The 16,848-nt window shown below is 52.7% G+C and overlaps 2 protein-coding genes and 1 long non-coding RNA gene across 6 annotated transcripts in view; 1 reads left to right on the forward strand and 2 right to left on the reverse strand.

Annotated features, from left to right (window-relative positions):
- Positions 1-614: 614 nt before the first annotated feature.
- Positions 615-3,796, reverse strand: LOC114019317 (neuronal PAS domain-containing protein 4). Its single transcript, XM_037896291.2, has 4 exons — positions 3,570-3,796; positions 2,977-3,086; positions 2,272-2,413; positions 615-1,602 (listed from the first exon to the last, which is right to left on the reverse strand). The coding sequence occupies exons 1-4, from the start codon at positions 3,794-3,796 to the stop codon at positions 615-617; spliced, it is 1,467 nt and encodes a 488-aa protein (XP_037752219.2).
- On the forward strand, positions 716-5,238 carry LOC122465276. The gene is made up of 2 exons (XR_006290002.1): positions 716-835; positions 3,530-5,238. It is a non-coding gene; the product is annotated as an uncharacterized LOC122465276 (long non-coding RNA).
- A 10,614-nt stretch (positions 5,239-15,852) lies between these two features.
- The window catches only part of KLHDC3 (kelch domain containing 3), a 35,586-nt gene continuing 34,590 nt past the window's right edge, over positions 15,853-16,848 (reverse strand). For all 4 annotated transcript variants that reach the window (XM_037896292.2, XM_043544184.1, XM_043544182.1 and 1 more), the window contains one exon: positions 15,853-16,823. In XM_037896292.2, coding sequence (XP_037752220.1) covers positions 16,757-16,823 — 67 coding nt within the window. In that variant the 3' untranslated portion in view covers positions 15,853-16,756. The remainder of the gene's footprint in view (positions 16,824-16,848) is intronic.

Raw genomic sequence — 16,848 nt, forward strand, 5'->3', positions numbered from 1 at the left:
CAGCCAGGCCGAGGAGTTCTCCTTCCCCGTCCCCTCCTCCCCCCGGCTGCGGGCAATGGCTGGCGCCTTCGGGGAGCGCCCGCCATTGGCGGGGTGATGCACAGCCCCAGGGACGAGAGGGTCCATCGCTTCCCTGCCGTGGCGATCAATGGAGGTGGCTCCTGCGACTGCTGAAGGCCTCATGGTGGAGCTGGCGGAGCAGGAGCCTCTGGCGGGAATGTACAGCCCTCGTCTGCCACGAGTCCAGTCTGGTTCCCTGAGGTCCTGCCCCACTGTGTGTGAGAACAGGGGCAGTGAACGTGATGCTACACCCATCCATTGGCTGTTCTCCAGGCAGTAGAGACAAGGGCCATGTTTGGTTCAGAGAACGGAGGGTTTTTTTCCTCGTTAAGTCATAGCTTTTCTTCCACTTATCCCCCTCCACAGAATGAAGGGAAGAAACTACATCACAGTGAAGTGGGAAAAACAGATAACACTGTCTTCTCTCCTCCACCTCTAGTGCTACTTCTGAGAGAAGGTGCAGAAGAAGCCGAGTCTGCAAAGCAACTGGAGAGTAGAAGAGAGTGCGGAGACGGGTTTCCACCTCTGGCATTGAAACGCAGCCCAGGGCCTCCTTATTTTGCTGCAGTGCTCCATGGAGTCTCATTGAGATCTCCATCCCATAGGGACACTGGTGCACAGGAGTCAAATGACGCAGAGGTGGTCAAAGGCTGTAGGAAGAGGCACTGATCTGGACAGGTGACTGTTGGAGACATGGGTATCTGGAATGGAGGGCCATCCTGCGAGTCAGAGTCTGAAGGCAAGATAGCGGGTGATGACCCCAGTGCAGTGGTGGGTGAGTTTGGACCCCCAGTCTCCAGCAGATTGTTTAAGATACTGGTAATGATGTCTTCATCTAAACAGGGCTCTGCTAGGCAAGCCACTGTTCCAGAGTTGCCCCAGCCCTGTCCTGACCCCAGTTGGCTGTCAGCAATGGGTCGCTCAGACCACAGTGGGACATTAGGAGTCTCTGGTTGCACTTGCTTTGTGTATTGAGATAGGCTTTCAGCCAGGGAGTGGATCTGCTCAGCCAACACACTGATTGCCCATCTCTCTGTCTCAGAGGACGGGAACACTGCAGGAGACACGCCTGGGGACTGCCCTGCTACAGGGACCGGACAAGCATGAATAGAAGGGCTGCTGCCAGGAGAAAGGGGAACTTCTGGGGAACAGAGCACACAAGGACTGGAGAAGGGCTGGCTGTAGGGTGACTTGTAAACACTGAAAGGGCAGGACAGATTCCTCTGCCCATCGGGTAGGATAGAGCACCCAGTCTCCTGGGAGGGTAACCCAGCCCCTACAGTGGGAGCAGGGAAGCAGGTGGTGAAGGAAGGTTGTAGGGAAGTTGGCAGCATCTCCTCCTGATGGGCATTAGGGAACTGGCAGGGACTATAGTTGGGTACCCCATGGTTAGGCATTACTGTCTCCTGTGGAAAGGGATTTAGCGTTCTTGGCAGTGTCTTGTGCTCTTTTTCTCTGGCATAGTGCCTTGGACTCAGGGCAGCTGCAGAGATGGCTCCATGCCATGGATTCTGGCCCTGGAGATACTGAGCTTCTTCCTCACTGTAGAAAACAAAAAATGTGTCAGGGACTGAAGTAAGCATTGAAAGAGACCTCCCTATTCACCCACAGCCTGAAGGGGGTCAACAAGGTCTTAGGACCATGTGGGTCAGGAGTCCTAACTGCCCACCTCTTGGTGAAGTACCAATCCCTGAGGATGCAGTCTATCCCTGTAGGGTTCTGGAGGCCCAGCATCAGCCTTCCAGCAGCTTACCCAGAAAGGAGGAGCTTCCAGGGCAGTCTAATGGCCCCTGCCCTCAGAGACCCCTCCAGCTGGCAGCCACCACTATCAGGACCATGACACTAATACAACGTTACTGATACTGATTTTGGCCTGTAGCAGTCACCATGCTTAATCTAGTTGTTTCTGTCACACTCTCGTGCTCTTCCCTCCATCTATAACTCCACTCTGCCCTCCAGATCTCTGCCCTTCTCCATTATCCCACACTCACCATGAATTTAATCTTTGAGGTATCTGGTGATCATCTTCTGTCTGACAGTAACATTAATCTGATTTCCACTGCACTCATCATGCTCAATCTACCAGCTCTACAGGGCGGGGTTTGGTTCTGCTCTATGTTCTATTAAGTGCCCAGTACACTGAGCCTTAAACAAGTCAGGAGCAGGTGGTATCTCCTTAGGGAATAGCCCAGGAAGGACAAGGAGTTGTACCTGAGGCTGAAGTTGGTGCAGGTGATGATCTCTTTTCCTCTCTCATACTCCTTTGATGCTATGATTTGCACCCATGCCCAGCTCAGGTCTTTGCAGAGCAGGCGAACCACTAAGTGCTGATTGCACCTCCCAGTGTCACACACTGAAATCACAAACACAGAGTGATCAGGGCTCCCACCATGGCAGTACACAGCACCATGTCCTGTTCCCCTGGCAGGGTCACAGGCCCCAATGTCATCCCCAAGCGCGGGAATGTAGTGGACAGAGCCAAGCAGGGCTTCTGAGTACTTGAGAAGGAGCTTGGTTTGGCCCAAAGAAAGAGCCCTAACAGCATATGAGTCAAATTATGTTATACTCATGGCAGTGGAAAATACAAGGGTCCCAAGAGCCGAGGTACAGTGATGGCAGGCACAGTACAAATGCACTCATTATGTGAGAGCAGAGCAAGCTGCTGGCCCAGAACCCAATGGCTGCTCCTTCCTTAGCTCATTTCTGGTAAGAATCACAGAAGTGGATTTTGAAGAGGGATTTGATGGCAGAGAGCAGTGGCCTTGCTGACAGGCTCAAGGAGAGCGCTCCATGGGAGGGGCTTGGAAGATTAGGTCAATGTTAGTTGTAACATAAAACAGGGTGAACTCTGCTGCCTTTCAGAACCTGCAAAAGAATCTCTCTCATTCCCCCCATACGTAGAGGCTTGGCACTTACTCAGGCTCTCATGTTGGGCAGCTGCTGATGCAACATCTGCAGGATGTAAGAGGCTGTACCAAGACTGACCAATCAGCTCCTCCCTCCGATAGCCAAGATGATAAATGACACTGAGGAAGAACAGAAAGGAGCAGCATCTGAGACAACACATTTCTTGGAGATGCTTCTCATATGGGGAAGGGACAGGTAGAGGGTGTTGGCTAGGGGAAAGGACAGGCTCTCTAATGTGAGGATAAAGGGAAAGAGATGGGGAAAACTTGCCCACTCCCAGCGTTTTGGGGTACACAGAGGGATAATCTGGTCCTTTCCTTGTTGCTGGTGGGGGCAGGAAGGAGCAAGTGGCAACAGACCCTCTCCCCAGTGGTACTGGGTTAGGGGAAGAGGCATGCAGGATGTGGGGTGTCTATACTTGCAATGTTTGCATATCTGTTTGGTGTGCTGGCAGTGAGCATCCCAGTGAGTGAGACCTGGCTCCAGTACTCCGGAGCATGGATTGTGGCTGCCAACAGTGCCCTGGAGTGCAATTGTAATCTGAACTTTCGTGCTCTCCCAGGGATTCAGTCAAGACCATGCTAAGAGCAGCCATTCCTCACCTCTCTGTGACATCAGTGACCTTCATATCTAGTGTGTGCTGGCTCTGGAACAGGGCATCATAAGAAATGCCATCCCTGTAGTCAGACAGTTGCATGATGGGAGTGCAAAAGCCAAGGAATGTTAAGATGGAGGAGGAGGTCGTCCCATCCAGAGCGAGGAATCGGCCCCTCACAGCCACAGCCCGATTCCCTCCATATCTCACTCGGAAGGACCTGGATGTGCGCATTTCACTGACAAACACAATTTCTGCAGCAACAAAAAGTCATTGTGTAAATTGTCAGCATCTTCTCCTAGGAAGTGAGCAGCTGCTAGATCGATGGGACAGACTGCTTGATCCGCGTCTACCTCTGGTGAGGAAACTATCCAATATACCACACTGACTTTGCAGTGGGGGAGCTTGGAGGGGAAGCCCTACCCATCCCTGGAGAAGTTACTCCTGGCAGCAAGAAACTGAATCGGGAGTAATCGTACCACATATCTCAGTGATGTGCAGTCTAGATGTACTGCCTCAGTCAGTACTCATATGGGATGAACCCTGGGTAAGACATGCTTCCTGTCCTCTCCCTCCTTAGGCAGGATTGTAAACTAAGCATTCTGCCTCACCTCCATGTGAAAGCAGTTTAGAAATGGCACTGACCCCAGGGATCTTATAGGAGTCTCTTGGGCATTTCCCAGTGACTTATGGGAGATTGATCTCTCCTTCCATAATTCTCCAAGGCAACCATGAAGTACCCCAACAAGACCTTTGAAATCACCCACAAGGAACTGCTAGCGGGAGCTGTATTGTGGGATAAGTAGCCAGAAGGCAGTGCAGCTGAAATGATTTAGAGCAGCCCTGATGTGGGTACATAGTGGATGTGCAAGGATTTTAAAAATGATTCAGCATGGACACATTAAGACACGTGGATTCTGGTTCAAGAGTGGACCTACCCCAGTATTCTTGGCAGATAAAATGTACTTGGGCCACTGACAGGTACCTGCGACCTTCACTCCAGCATCTCCAGGCCTGGGTGGCAATTATTTGGATTGATTTATCTGTTTAAAGACTGTCCTTCGGAAGGGGGTTTTCGCATAGGTCACCAGAGCACAGGCTGGTGCATGGACTAATCCCCCACCACACAGCGTTATGTACACTCCTGCCTCGAGCCCCATGAATAACCCAGCTGTCCCCCATGCCATGTATATCCTGATTTGAGTCCTGCGTGCGCGTACCAGTGCCTGGCTGCTCCTGAGCGGAGTGGAGCTTCTCCTGCACAGCCTCGTGTGCTGAGCCATCTAGTAGGTCGAAGATTGAGTCTCCTTGGGCTAGCAGCTCCACCTGGTAGGAAAGGGCAAAAAGAGACTTTATTAGTACAGACACAGACTGGCTCACACTGGGCCTGGTGCCACTGGGGTACTTATTTATGTATCACATATCTAATACCATAATACCATAGTCACAGCCAAGATTAGAACTCTAGAGCTCCTGTCTCCCAGTCCTGTCCCTGGGCCACTAGACCATAGGCACAGTGGTTTTGAATGCCCTGTAAGAAGTGGACAGAGGAGCAGAGATCTCAGCGGGAAGCTATTTCAAGACTTCATGTGAAAGAGGATCAGAACATGGGCCAGACTTTCAGCAGCAGACAGTGTCTCGTTAACAATGTCCCTAGAGCATATGCTATGAAGCAAGTTTCCATTAAAAAAAATAAATAAATAAAAACAGGTTCCTCCAACCAACACAGGTAGGAGACAACTACAACTGACCTTGAGAAACAGAACAAGGAGAAGGGATGGGTCTGACATTCCCTTGGTGAATGAGAGCAGTGAATGACTGCTGAGTTCATAAGCACAGCCTCTCACTCATTCATTCCTTACCTCACCCTCACTCTCCCACTATTAAAACCAGGGAACCCCCAGAGACTAACGCAAATAGCTGGATGTATAAAGAAAACCAGACAGCAGCTAAACTGAAGCAGAGGAGCAGTCACCACACCTATGCAGCAGATGGAGCTGCCACCTCAACGCATGCAGCTCATAAGCAAAAACAGCTGCTGCCAGAGTCCTTGGCTTCAGCCATTAACAGCCGGCAAGGACGATGGGGATGGGGCAGGCAACAGAGCCCAGATGGAGAGATTCCAGGTGGAGCAGTGGGTGCCTAGCACCTGTAACCATGTTGTGGATTGTCACTATCAGGATAACCGTGCTGTTAGCCAGTTAGCGTTGATCACCACTGGCCCAGGTTCTCATTATCCTAAACCAGCCCTGAACAAAAGCCAAGCCAGTTGGTGTGTCCTGGTATGTGGTGTGGCGCTGCACATGAACAGTAACAGCCTTGTGATGGGAGCAGCCACCCCCGCAGTCTGTAGCTCTGCAGAGGACTTGCTAACCTGCCACTGGGGAGTGGGAACAGAGTGGGCTGGTGCCTTATACCTGCAACAACGTGAGCTTACCACAGAGAAGCCCAGGAGATGGGCCACATTCTCAGAGATGTAGGCCAGTTTGCCATCTGCAGAGAGAGCAATGATGAACCCCGGCAACGAGGACAGCAGCTCCAGATCTGGCATTGTGGCAGAAGCACGTTCAGATGAGCCTGCAAAACCAAAAGAGCAGCATAGAGCTTCCACAGCAGCTCCTTCTGAGGGGGAGGGGCAAGAACATCAACTCGCCAAGAGAGAGGTGCCACCTGTTGGGTCGCCAAGGGAACTCCGTTCCTTTCACGTGCTTTGCGGCTTCCAGGCCTTTTGCCAGACTAGTGTCGTTATTTCTATTATGGTAGTGCCCAGAGGCCCCAGTCAGCAGCAGGGCCTTGTAGCGCTGGTGCGGCACATGCACACAGAGTTAGACGCAGTCTGTGCCCTGAAGACAGACAGAGTGGGTGTAACGCAAACAGGGAGGGACAGGTAACAAGTAACGGTGATGGAAGCACCTCTGATGGTGTGAATGTCCTGAGTGCCAGGGTTCCCCACTTTCCATAGGAGGCTGCTCCGGGTGGCCAGACCCATCAGGCTGCAGAAGCCTTTCCTGACATTGTATTCCATTGACCCTGGTTGCACCCCCTTGAAGCCCACCCTCCTTGAGATGTCCAGCCTTTAACACGGTGGTTGTTACACCGTGGCTTTTGTTGCACTTGTCTGAAGAAAGCCACCCTCAAACTGAGGGAACCTTTCTGGCAATGAGGGGCTCAGAACTGAACATGCTATTCCTGGTGTAGTCATGCCAGAGCAAGAGGCATAGTCATCTTGCTTGCTCTGCAATGTGATGACTCTGCAAATGTAGCCCTTGGGGAGGAAGAGATGGGAACCAGAAAGCAGTTTGGACATGGAGATTGCTCCCACGAACCATGGCACACCCCTTGTCAGAGTGTGGTATGGGGAGCAGCTGTTATGCACAGTATGGCTCTGCCTACCTGAAGCAGGTATGAGACCTAATGAAGTGGGAGTCTCTGGGAGTTAGAGATCAGCTCTGCAACCAGCTGGGAGTGCAGAAACTCAAGAGCAGGGACTACTTCTGTCTGGCTGTGAATAGGATAACTGCAGGGCTGGATATTTACCTGGAGGAAAGAGCTGTGTCCCACGGATTTGGAGACAGACCAAAGCCATGGTGTGGAGGTATGACAGCCGCTCCTTCTCCTGTGCTGAGATGGGCAGCAGGGAGCGCAGGGTCTGTAGCTCAGCATTGATCTGATCCCGACGAGCCTTAGAGGCACCCTTTGTCGACCTGCAGAGAAGCAGAGTCCGTTAGAAATTGTGAGGAAGGTGGGAGTCCCTGCTCCAGGGGAGGTGCCCTGAGGAAGGGAAAAGGGTATAATTCATTTGTTTCCCAACGCAGATGTTACTCCAGCTGAAGAGGAAAATTGCAGCAGTTTCCACTCCATGACTTCCATTGAAAAGCTACCAGGTGATGGGGAAATCTGCATCAGGTTGGACTTGGACATTCCCATCACCTGATATAACACACAATGCCCCATTCTGAGTATCTGATATGCACACAAGTCAGGGAATTCTAAGCCATGGTTCCCATGACAACCATAAGCAGTTGCTCAGGACAAAGCATCAAGTTGTGCAAGGGATCACTGCTGTGGCAACCAAAGGTCCCCTCTGGGTCCAGGCTTCTCCCAACTCAGAATTGAGTCTCTAAGGTGCCACTAGTACTCCTTTTCTTTTTTCAGAATTTAGGATGCACTAACTCTGATTTTTGCATTTAATGCAAAGCAAATGATGAGAAGTGTGGACTACAGGCAGATACCACGAACCTGCCCAGAGCACATCCCCTTTAGCCCCACCGCCTTCCCCCAAGGTGAGCACTGCAGCAAATGGCCACGAGGTGGCATCCCAGCCACATGCAGCCCTAGAACCACATGAAGGCTCCAGATGGGAACAGGAGCAGGGAGATTCGTGATACCAGGCTGTGGTATGGCTTGAATCACCAACCCGAGGAAAGGAGAGTTTAGAAGCAAGGGGTCTGAAGCAGTACAAGCAGGAAAGGCTGCAGCCACTCAGTGGGGCCTTCCTGCAAGTTCCCTGCTCTCTGGGGCCACAGTGCTGCCTGCAGTGCTGGCATAGTGCATGTCCCTAGGCATGGGTTCATCTCCCTGCTGAGCGGTGGGCTCCAGCCATATCACCACATCACTCATGGGCCAGCCTGTGGCAGGTGATGAAGTCATGGGGGGAGGGATAGCTCAGTGGTTTGAGCATTGGCCTGCTAAACTCAGGGATGTGAGTTTAATCCTTGAGGGGGCCATTTTGGGATCTGGGGCAAAAATTGGGGATTGGTCCTGCTTTGAGCAGGGGGTTGGACTAGATGACCTCCTGAGGTCCCTTCCAACCCTGATATTCTATGTTTCAGCTATGCCTTGCCGTGCATTTCATTTCGTGTCTGTAGCTCTGCCCCAGCAGATAAAGCAATTGCTTTACAAAAGCATTTGAACAGTCTGAGCCTGGAATGGTGTTATGAACCATTGACCCCTCCATTCACTGGGATGCCCCGTGATTACCTGGCCCCAAAATAAATTGAGGGGTGCTCAATACAGGCCAGTTCCCCTCCTGATTCAGATCCCCACACCAATCCCTGCCCTTGGAGAGAAGGGCTAAATCTAATGGATCCTGGGAAAAGTTTGCTGGTATTGCTATACCCGACAAACTGTCCTAGCTTCTAGTGGCAAAGGGCTTTTGTCACATAGCTTAGTCTGGTTTACTGAGTAAAGTGAGCTATCCCAGGGCACGTCTTCACTGGAAGGGCTTTAACATGGCTTGTGTAGTCACAGCACAGCGCTGGGAGAGAGGTCTCCCAGCACTCTAAAAAAACCCACCTCCACGAGGGGCGTAGCTACCAGCGCTGGTGCACTGTCTACACGGGCACTTTACAGCGCTGAAACTTGCAGCGCTCAGGGGGGTGTTTTTTCACACCCCTGAGCGAGAAAGTTGCAGTGGTGTGAAGTGCTAGTGTAGATAAGCCCCCAGTCAAAGGAGTTTTATGCCACTGTGTCTATACCAGGGCTTTGCCCAGCATAGAAATGTTGCCACAAAAATCCCACCCCTAACCACCACTGCTGCACCAGCAAAAGCCTCTAGTTTAGTCCTGTCCTAAGAGGAGTGTGGCTCAGAGCAAGCCAGCTTGAGGAGGAGCTCCCAGGCCAAGCCTGCCTGGCTACGCTGGACACAGAGGAACAATACACTTGGCAGAACATTCTGGAGAAGCAAGTAGGAGATTGCGGGGGAGATGGGGACACAATTCTCTAGATACACGGAGGTTGGCTTTGGTTCTAGGAACACAAATAGAGCCATAGGCTGCCGCAGGACCTTTGTGTCATGAATGGTTTGGTAGCTCTGCCCTCTCCATATGGGTATGAAAGAGGAGAGAAAGATCCATCTACAACCTGGGGAAAGAGCCCAAGCAGCGAGACCTTCCCTCGAGACTCCAAAGGGGCAGGACACTGGGGCCAGGCACAAGAACTAATGCCCTTTAACTTGGCCCACAGAGAGTCAGTCAGTCTCTCCTCAGTCCATAACTCCTACTTGCCTCCCCAGCCCCCTCACTGCTCTCCCCAAGCCCTTCTTCGCCTAACTGCTAACACCCTAGTTCTCTGTGCCTGAGCTCAGATACAGTCCAAGCCTCATTTCATAGCCCCGAGCTCTCTCCAGCCCTTCACTCACGTCCCTCTGGGTCACATGTAGGGCTAAGGGAGCAGGGCAGGAGGAAGCTGGCCAAGGGTGATGAGGATCAGAGAGTCTAGAGGATCAGAGAGTGCAGTAAAGAGTGCCAACATCCAGACCCACAGTGTGTAATGGGACAGCACGTCCATCCAGGCAAAGGAGAGAAGAGGGAGCAGGATGGTCTCTAACCTGAATGGCTTTGAAGCGCTGGGCTCCATCCCACTCCTCCCTCGGGGGTGGCTCATCTCCTTCCTCAGCGGCCTGCTGCAGTGGTCGCAGAAGATAGTCATTGTCCTGGCCTGCATGAAGACATGGTCACATCAGAGGAGCAGGGCTGGGGACAGTTTGCTCCCTCTGGAGAGCAGCACTGGGGAGAGAAGCCAAGCCTGGGTTGCTGTTGGGGGGAAGGAGCAGCCCTTTTTGGTCTCTGTCCCTGAAGCCTGGCTCCAGATGGCATGGAAGGATCCAACAGCAGGAGACATTCCCCCATGCAGCAGGAAGCTGCCCCAGAGCTGGCTCTACTTTTAGGGGGTCACCGACACACCAACTCCCCACTGGGTGTAGGGAGAGGCCTGGGCTCTGGCAGGACCCCATGGGATAAGGGGAGGCAGAACCCCTGCACACATAACTGGGGCTCAGAGCCCCACTAATGGGATGTCCGAATCTGGCAAAGTGCCTCTTACCTCCTTCCCCTCTGGCTCAGTCTGAACCCGCTGACCCCCTCCTACACTGGCCCTCCTTTTGTATTCCCCCTCCTGGGGCGAATGGGGGCCTGAGCCAGGCCAAACAGGATAAAATTACCTCTTGTGACGCAATTCTAAACAGCTCTGGGCTATTTTTAGAAAGCAGTCTTCTAAAAATAACCCTCCACAGCCTGGCTGCAATCTGATAGGGGAAGCAATAAAAGGAAGCCTGGCTCTTTAAAACAAACCTGTCAGCTCAGCAGGAGAGGGAGGGGTGGGGCACTGGAAAGAGAGGTCAGTCAGTTGCCCCCCCACTCGCTGCTGTCCTGGTGTGTTGAAGGCATTGCAGGCAGTCTCCCCTGTCATCTGTCTCATCTGGACCCACCATACATAAGACCCAAGATGGGCCCAGCCAGTCAATTCAGCCCAATACACTTCACTGACATCTGCAAAATGTGTGAAACACACTAAGCCTGGGGATTGCTGTGGGAGCAGACTCTGGCATGCCAGCTGCAGCCCCCTGCTTGGGGTTTAATCCAGCTGTCCCTTGCTGTTCCCAGTTTGGGGTAAGCTGGTCTGCAGTGTAAGGCTGTCCCCTTTCTCCCAGTGTCTCTCCCATTGGGGAACCAGCAGCAGCTGCATCATCTCCTGCTGGAGAACTGGCACCTGTGACTGGAGCCTTCCTGCTGGCCCGTACTCCCATTGTGGGTTGTCACTCACCATTTCCCCAGTGGAGAACAGATCTGCCACTGGTAGCAATGGCACCCCCCCACACACACCAATCACCCAGAGAAATAGGTGCCAAAACAGCTCAGAAATGTTCCCAGAGCACTGCTGCCTAATGACAGCTTTGCTCTGTGGCACTGCACAGGGCAAAGGAATCAGGCTCCTACACCCTGTCAACTGCAGCACAAGCCCCAGGGTACCCAGTGGCTAGTGCCAGCTGAAAGCAGGGGGCTAAAAGTGGCACATGAAGGCATCACTCCAAACCGGTTTGTGGCAGAGAATGAAGGTGATAAAATATACGACTTTTAGCTCCCACTGCCCCATGCCCACACCCAGCTCTGCCCTTGCAGGATGCTCACAAAGGGCACTGACCCATATTCCAGCACACTGGGAGGCTTAAGTCAACGATGGAGACACTACAGTACTCCCTGTCTGCAGAGATAATGGCACAGGAGCTTATGATACGGGGCTTATCGGAGCAGGTTGAAGACAGTAATTGCCAGAACCACTGACAGTCTCTGTGATCCCACCACTCTATGTAATTCACAACTGGAACTGCCTCACCCACCTCAAGCGTGGCACCCAGACGTTATTAATAGTACATGGCAGCACCGCACCAGGGCTTAGGACATGGAGAGAAGGATGAGCCCAAATTCAGTTGTAACTACAGGGGGACATACTTGAATTGAAATCTGGCCAGGACACCTAGATTAACTCCTCAACACTTACAAAGTCCCATGGGATCTTTACTAGCTAGGCATGCTCAGGGCCTCCGCTTTATATTTCATGGGATAGACAGCACCCTTGCAGCTTTCTGCAGCACTGGCTTCAGGAAAGTCTTAGTCACCATCCCCTGGATTTTCCCTAGGTCTCCCATGCACAGTCCTGCCCTGTGGGAGAGCTGGTCAGATCAGAGCCGGAAGAGGTCTGGGTGCATTTGGGAAACACCGCCATTTATTGGGCCTTAGCCATGTGCCCCTTCGAAAGCCAGCACTAACAGCTGGTTTTAGGCTAGTCTGGCTCTGGTATGTTTGAAGTGCCTGTTGCCATGGCACCACCATGCCTTAGAAAGGTAGAGATCTACCTTGACTTGCCTCCTCTGGAGCAAGATGGGGAGGGTGAAATGAAGATGGGTGGGAGAGGGAGACAGGGTCTGCAAGAGGGGGAGACGTATTGCCATGAACTACCGCACTTGAAATCCCCATTCCTGTAATGCCAGCCAGGGGGAGAGGAAATGTATTTGCGGGGTTTTCACTGCACTGGAGGCCAGCTCCTCTCCCAGGCTTTGTCTGTCCTGCTGTTCTTGAGGCACCTGGCTCTAGGCCTCCTTCCCCCCATGTGTCCCAGAGAAGAGTGACCCTGGGGCCAGCTCCAGGGGCTCATCTCTCCAGCTGTATGCATTGCAGTTGCTGTGCTGTTCTCCAGGCAGCCATCACATCTGGGCCACCCTGTGCCCTGGGTTCAAGCCAGACCCCAGCACTGGCTCCCCAACCCCGTGGAGCAGCGCAGCAGCACGTGCTGGAATCCAGTTGACTTTCCTCAGGGAGAAGCTGGGGAATGGGTGCAGGCAGGTCCCAGGAGGGCAGGAAAGATGGGAGGCAAAGGGCCAGCGCCTCAAGCCAAGAACTAGGGTTTTCAGGGTGAAATGATGAATTCTGGGACATCTTGGGGAAATGCCTAATTCCCCAGAGATGGAGTCTGAGCCGCCGGGACACTGAGTGAGATGCAAGTGCCAGTTCACACCTCTCAGAGCTGCTGTCTCAGGCTCTCTGCAGACTCAGGCAGGCAGTCCTGCAGTGGTTACGCTCAGGTCACTTTCATGATGTTCTCTTCACATCATAGAGGCCAGAAACTTATATTTAAAATGGACACAGATTCTGGAGCCCAAAACTGCAGCAACACCCCAGCCCTGTGGTATTCTAGCCCTGGCCATTAGGAACCGACCCTTTAGTGCCTACCTCAAGCTACTTGGAGCAGGGGTTAAAGGGAGTGGCAGGGGCAGAGCGGGATTGCTCCTACCGTCTAGGTTCTAGAGCTTTGTGCAGCCAGGCAGTATAATGTGAAGGGTCTCCTGTGGCGGGTCCCTCCTTCCCTGCAGTTGATTTCACAGCTCACTAGCAGCAAGTCTCTTAGTGTGCAGTTTAAAGGATGCCCTCTCTTCTGTGCCATTGTTCCTAGTTACTCCTCCTTCCCCCAACACTCCCCTGACCAGTTTCTCCCTCTCCTTGGCATCTAGACCCTTTAGGTGACTTATCACATCCCCCGTCAGCATCTGCTAGAAAGCCAGCCCCATTTCCTCACTCCCAGACTAGATAGCCCCAGTTCATCTAGCAGTGGGAGAAACTCCAGGCCGCAGCCAGCCAGCTCCAACACAAGAGCATGTGCAGCTCGAGCTGACGGAGCCCCCACCAGCTGCCCACTCTGAGTCACACAGAGTGCACCTGTGGGGGAGGAGGAGCAAACTGCCCCGAGGGCAAATGAGAGAGGAGAGGAAATGAAATGAACAGGGAAAGGAGAGGCAGTAAGATGTGCCAGGGCAGAATGAGCAGCAAACAGGATGGAAAGAACTGCACCTGCTTGCCAGTCTATTAGGAAGGACTCTGGCAAAGCAACTGAGACCCACTATGCTATTGGTGAGGACGCCAGGCTAGCTTCTCCCATGGTCCTTCCTTAGAACCAAACCCAAAGCGTTACCACCACACACTGTATTTCACTGGCTTGGCAAGATACTTTGAGATGCCAGGCTCCATCCTCCTCTTCTCTCCCCCATAGCAAATGCACCCATCTACACTCTTCTTCTGAGAGACATCCCACCAGGCTTTGTATTCAGTTACTTCAGTACGGAATACTGCTCCCCTTCCACTGTGAGGCATCACCACTATCTGAATGAAAGCTCCTCTCCCTACCCCAAATCTGCCCACCAAGTCCTGTCAGCATTGAACCCAGATGGGTGGTAGCTGTGTCTCCATAAGTGGGAGCTGCTGGATCATGGTATTTCTTCCTGCAGAGCACCCTGGCTCCAGCCCTGTCCTCCTTATACCAACAGCTGGGCTCCAGCATCCAGCTTTGCTCACACTTGGCCTGGCAGGATCTTTACAGATTTCAGGACCAGAAGTGGCAAAGAGTCCTGTGGCACCTTATAGACTAACAGACATATTGGAGCATGAGCTTTCGTGGGTGAATACCCACTTCGTCGGATACCCACGAAAGCTCATGCTCCAATACATCTATTAGTCTATAAGGTGCCGCAGGACTCTTAGTCTGGATCTGTAAAAGCGGCAAACACGGCTACCCCTCTGAAGCAGGACTAGAAGGGATCATCAGAGTCATCTAGTCTGATCGCCTCCATAACACAGGCCAGAAAACCTCACAGAGTGACACCTGCCTCAAGCCCACTAATGCATGGTTGAGTCTGGTATGTCTTTTAACCAGACATCACATCTCCATTTAAAGACGGCAAGTGATGGAGAATGTAGAGGTGCCTTCCTCAGCTGCCCCAATGGTTAATGACCTTGACAATCACCTCCCGCTTTGGCTCCAAGCTGCTAAAGTCACAGCAGCAGTCCCTTTGCTCACCATATGCTCCCTCACAGATGAGGGCTGCTGGGAGTCCTTGCCCAGGACACAGCAAGCACAGTCCAGGCTTATGGACATATCCTCCCCGCAGAGCTGGAAATCTCATCCAGGACGCTCCTGCACTGCCCTCCAGGCTGCAGTCCGACTTCTCCCTCACCAGCCTCACTCTTCTCCACCTGCCCACGCTTTCGCCAGCCCAGCTAATGGGACTGCTTCCTTCTTTTGCTCACAGGTCCGAGAGGCACTCCTCTTTGTGGCTGCTTTCTCCTTCATGTTGGGAAGCTGTTTCCTTAAGGGACTGGATGACCTCAGTGCAGTGACAGGAGAAGGTGGAAAGGAAAGAGCAGCTTCTCTTCCCCTGTAATGTTCACCACCACTTTCACACACATGCTACTAGCATCAGCAGGACCGCAGGGACTCCTCCGTGGCCCTCTCTGCCTGTAGTGACTAAGTCAGCTTGTGTCCTCAGCCAGATCCCCTCAGCTGAATCTTGACAGCCCCCTCTCTCCAGTTCCCTTCTGTTTGCCTTTGCCAACCCCAACTCCTGGTCCAGTTCTGACCCTGAACTCTTTCTTCATACTCCTCCTGGGTCCACAGACTTCTCATTCTTAACACAACTCCCATGAGCCAGGGCCTCAGCCCCACCTTTGCTGCTCCCCTCTTGCCTTCACTATGACAACTCCCTTCTCTATGGCAGCCTAAGGATGCTACTATTGCTACCTTCTCATGTGTATGTAGAAGCACCCCTCCCCCTAGCAAATCCTTTCCCCACCCCACTCCTATCAGGGGACAGTGCAAAGTAATTTTTAAAGCCCTCATCTCCTTCCCCAACCCAACTAGCACAGACCTCTTCTCTGCCCCTCATCTTCTCACTGGGAGAGCTTTCTCTGCAGCTCCTGCCATGTGGATCAGCTCCTTTGTCCCTCCTCACTCTTCAAGTCTACCTGAAAACCTTACACTTGCTTGTAATCCTCTCTTCACTGATCAGCAGCCTCATTAAGGCAGATTCTTTACTGGCCACAAAGGCCTTTCAGTGTGCTGTGTCTTACCTCATATCATGCCAGCTCAAGAATTACTCCCCACCCCCACACCCCAGGGACTGCAATGGCCCCAGCAGTCCCTTCCCCAAAGAGTGATTCTGCCCAGACATACCAGACAATGCAGGGTTGAGCTTGTTTTAAATATTTATAGAAATCAAAACTGCTGTTTTACACCTGGAGTTGGGCTGTGGCACCCCAACCCCGAGGCCAGCCCCTCTCCCGTCAGGCACAGATCAGTCTATTCCACTCAAGCTTGTGTGCAAATGTAAAATGTGGAGAAGCCCCTCTCTGCCTGCCCTGACAGGTTGGGATCTTCATTCTCAGCACCCCTCTTCCAGCTGAGACCATGGCACCAGCAGGAGTCCCTGCCACCATAAGGCATTGCTGGACTAGCAGATGTAGGTCCCAGGGGTCTCTCTGGACATTCCCTGTGGTGGGTGAACCCTGCCAAGTTTGGAGTGTGCAGGACTAGGCCCACATGCCAGCAGCGGCCATAGGGGGTTGTGCAAGAGAAGCTGGCCTAGAAACAGTCAGTTCAGCCACTGGGGTTGGTGATAAGGGCACTGAGAGTGGCTGGGCAGGGAGGACAGTAGAGCCATGCAGAGTTTGTGCTGCTCCAGCTAGTAATCCTGGAGAGGTGAAGCACACGCTGCTCCTGCAGCCAGCTAGTACTGAGCATTTGTGAATCCGGTGGGGCTGCACAGGGAGGTGCAGCAGAGAGAAACAGGCTGCTGTTGCCAGCAATGAGAGTAGAAACAATTGGCTTCTTCCTCCTTGGAGCCTGCTACCCCCTTCTGCCTGCACACTGACCTGTGCCAAGTTCCTGCCAGGGACACAGGTGAGAACAGTATGATGAGGGCACAAGGAGGCAGGTGACAGGAGGAACAACAAATCCTTTGGGGAAGAACTTGTAGCACAAGGTCCTTCCCTGAAGAGGCTAAAAATCCATGCAGACACATTGAGATGGCAGCTAGGTCTGCAAAGCGGGAAAGAGGGCAAGGACAGGCAGAGAGGGGACTGGGTGGCAGGATTATCCGTGGGAGGAAAGGATGGGACGGCTGATGTTGCTGTTTGTCGTCATTGCCGTAAGCTCCCATCTGCAAAAAACAAGATGCCTTAGAA

The sequence above is a fragment of the Chelonia mydas genome, chromosome 3 (assembly GCF_015237465.2).
Source record: "Chelonia mydas isolate rCheMyd1 chromosome 3, rCheMyd1.pri.v2, whole genome shotgun sequence".
NCBI classification, from domain to species: Eukaryota; Metazoa; Chordata; order Testudines; family Cheloniidae; genus Chelonia; species Chelonia mydas.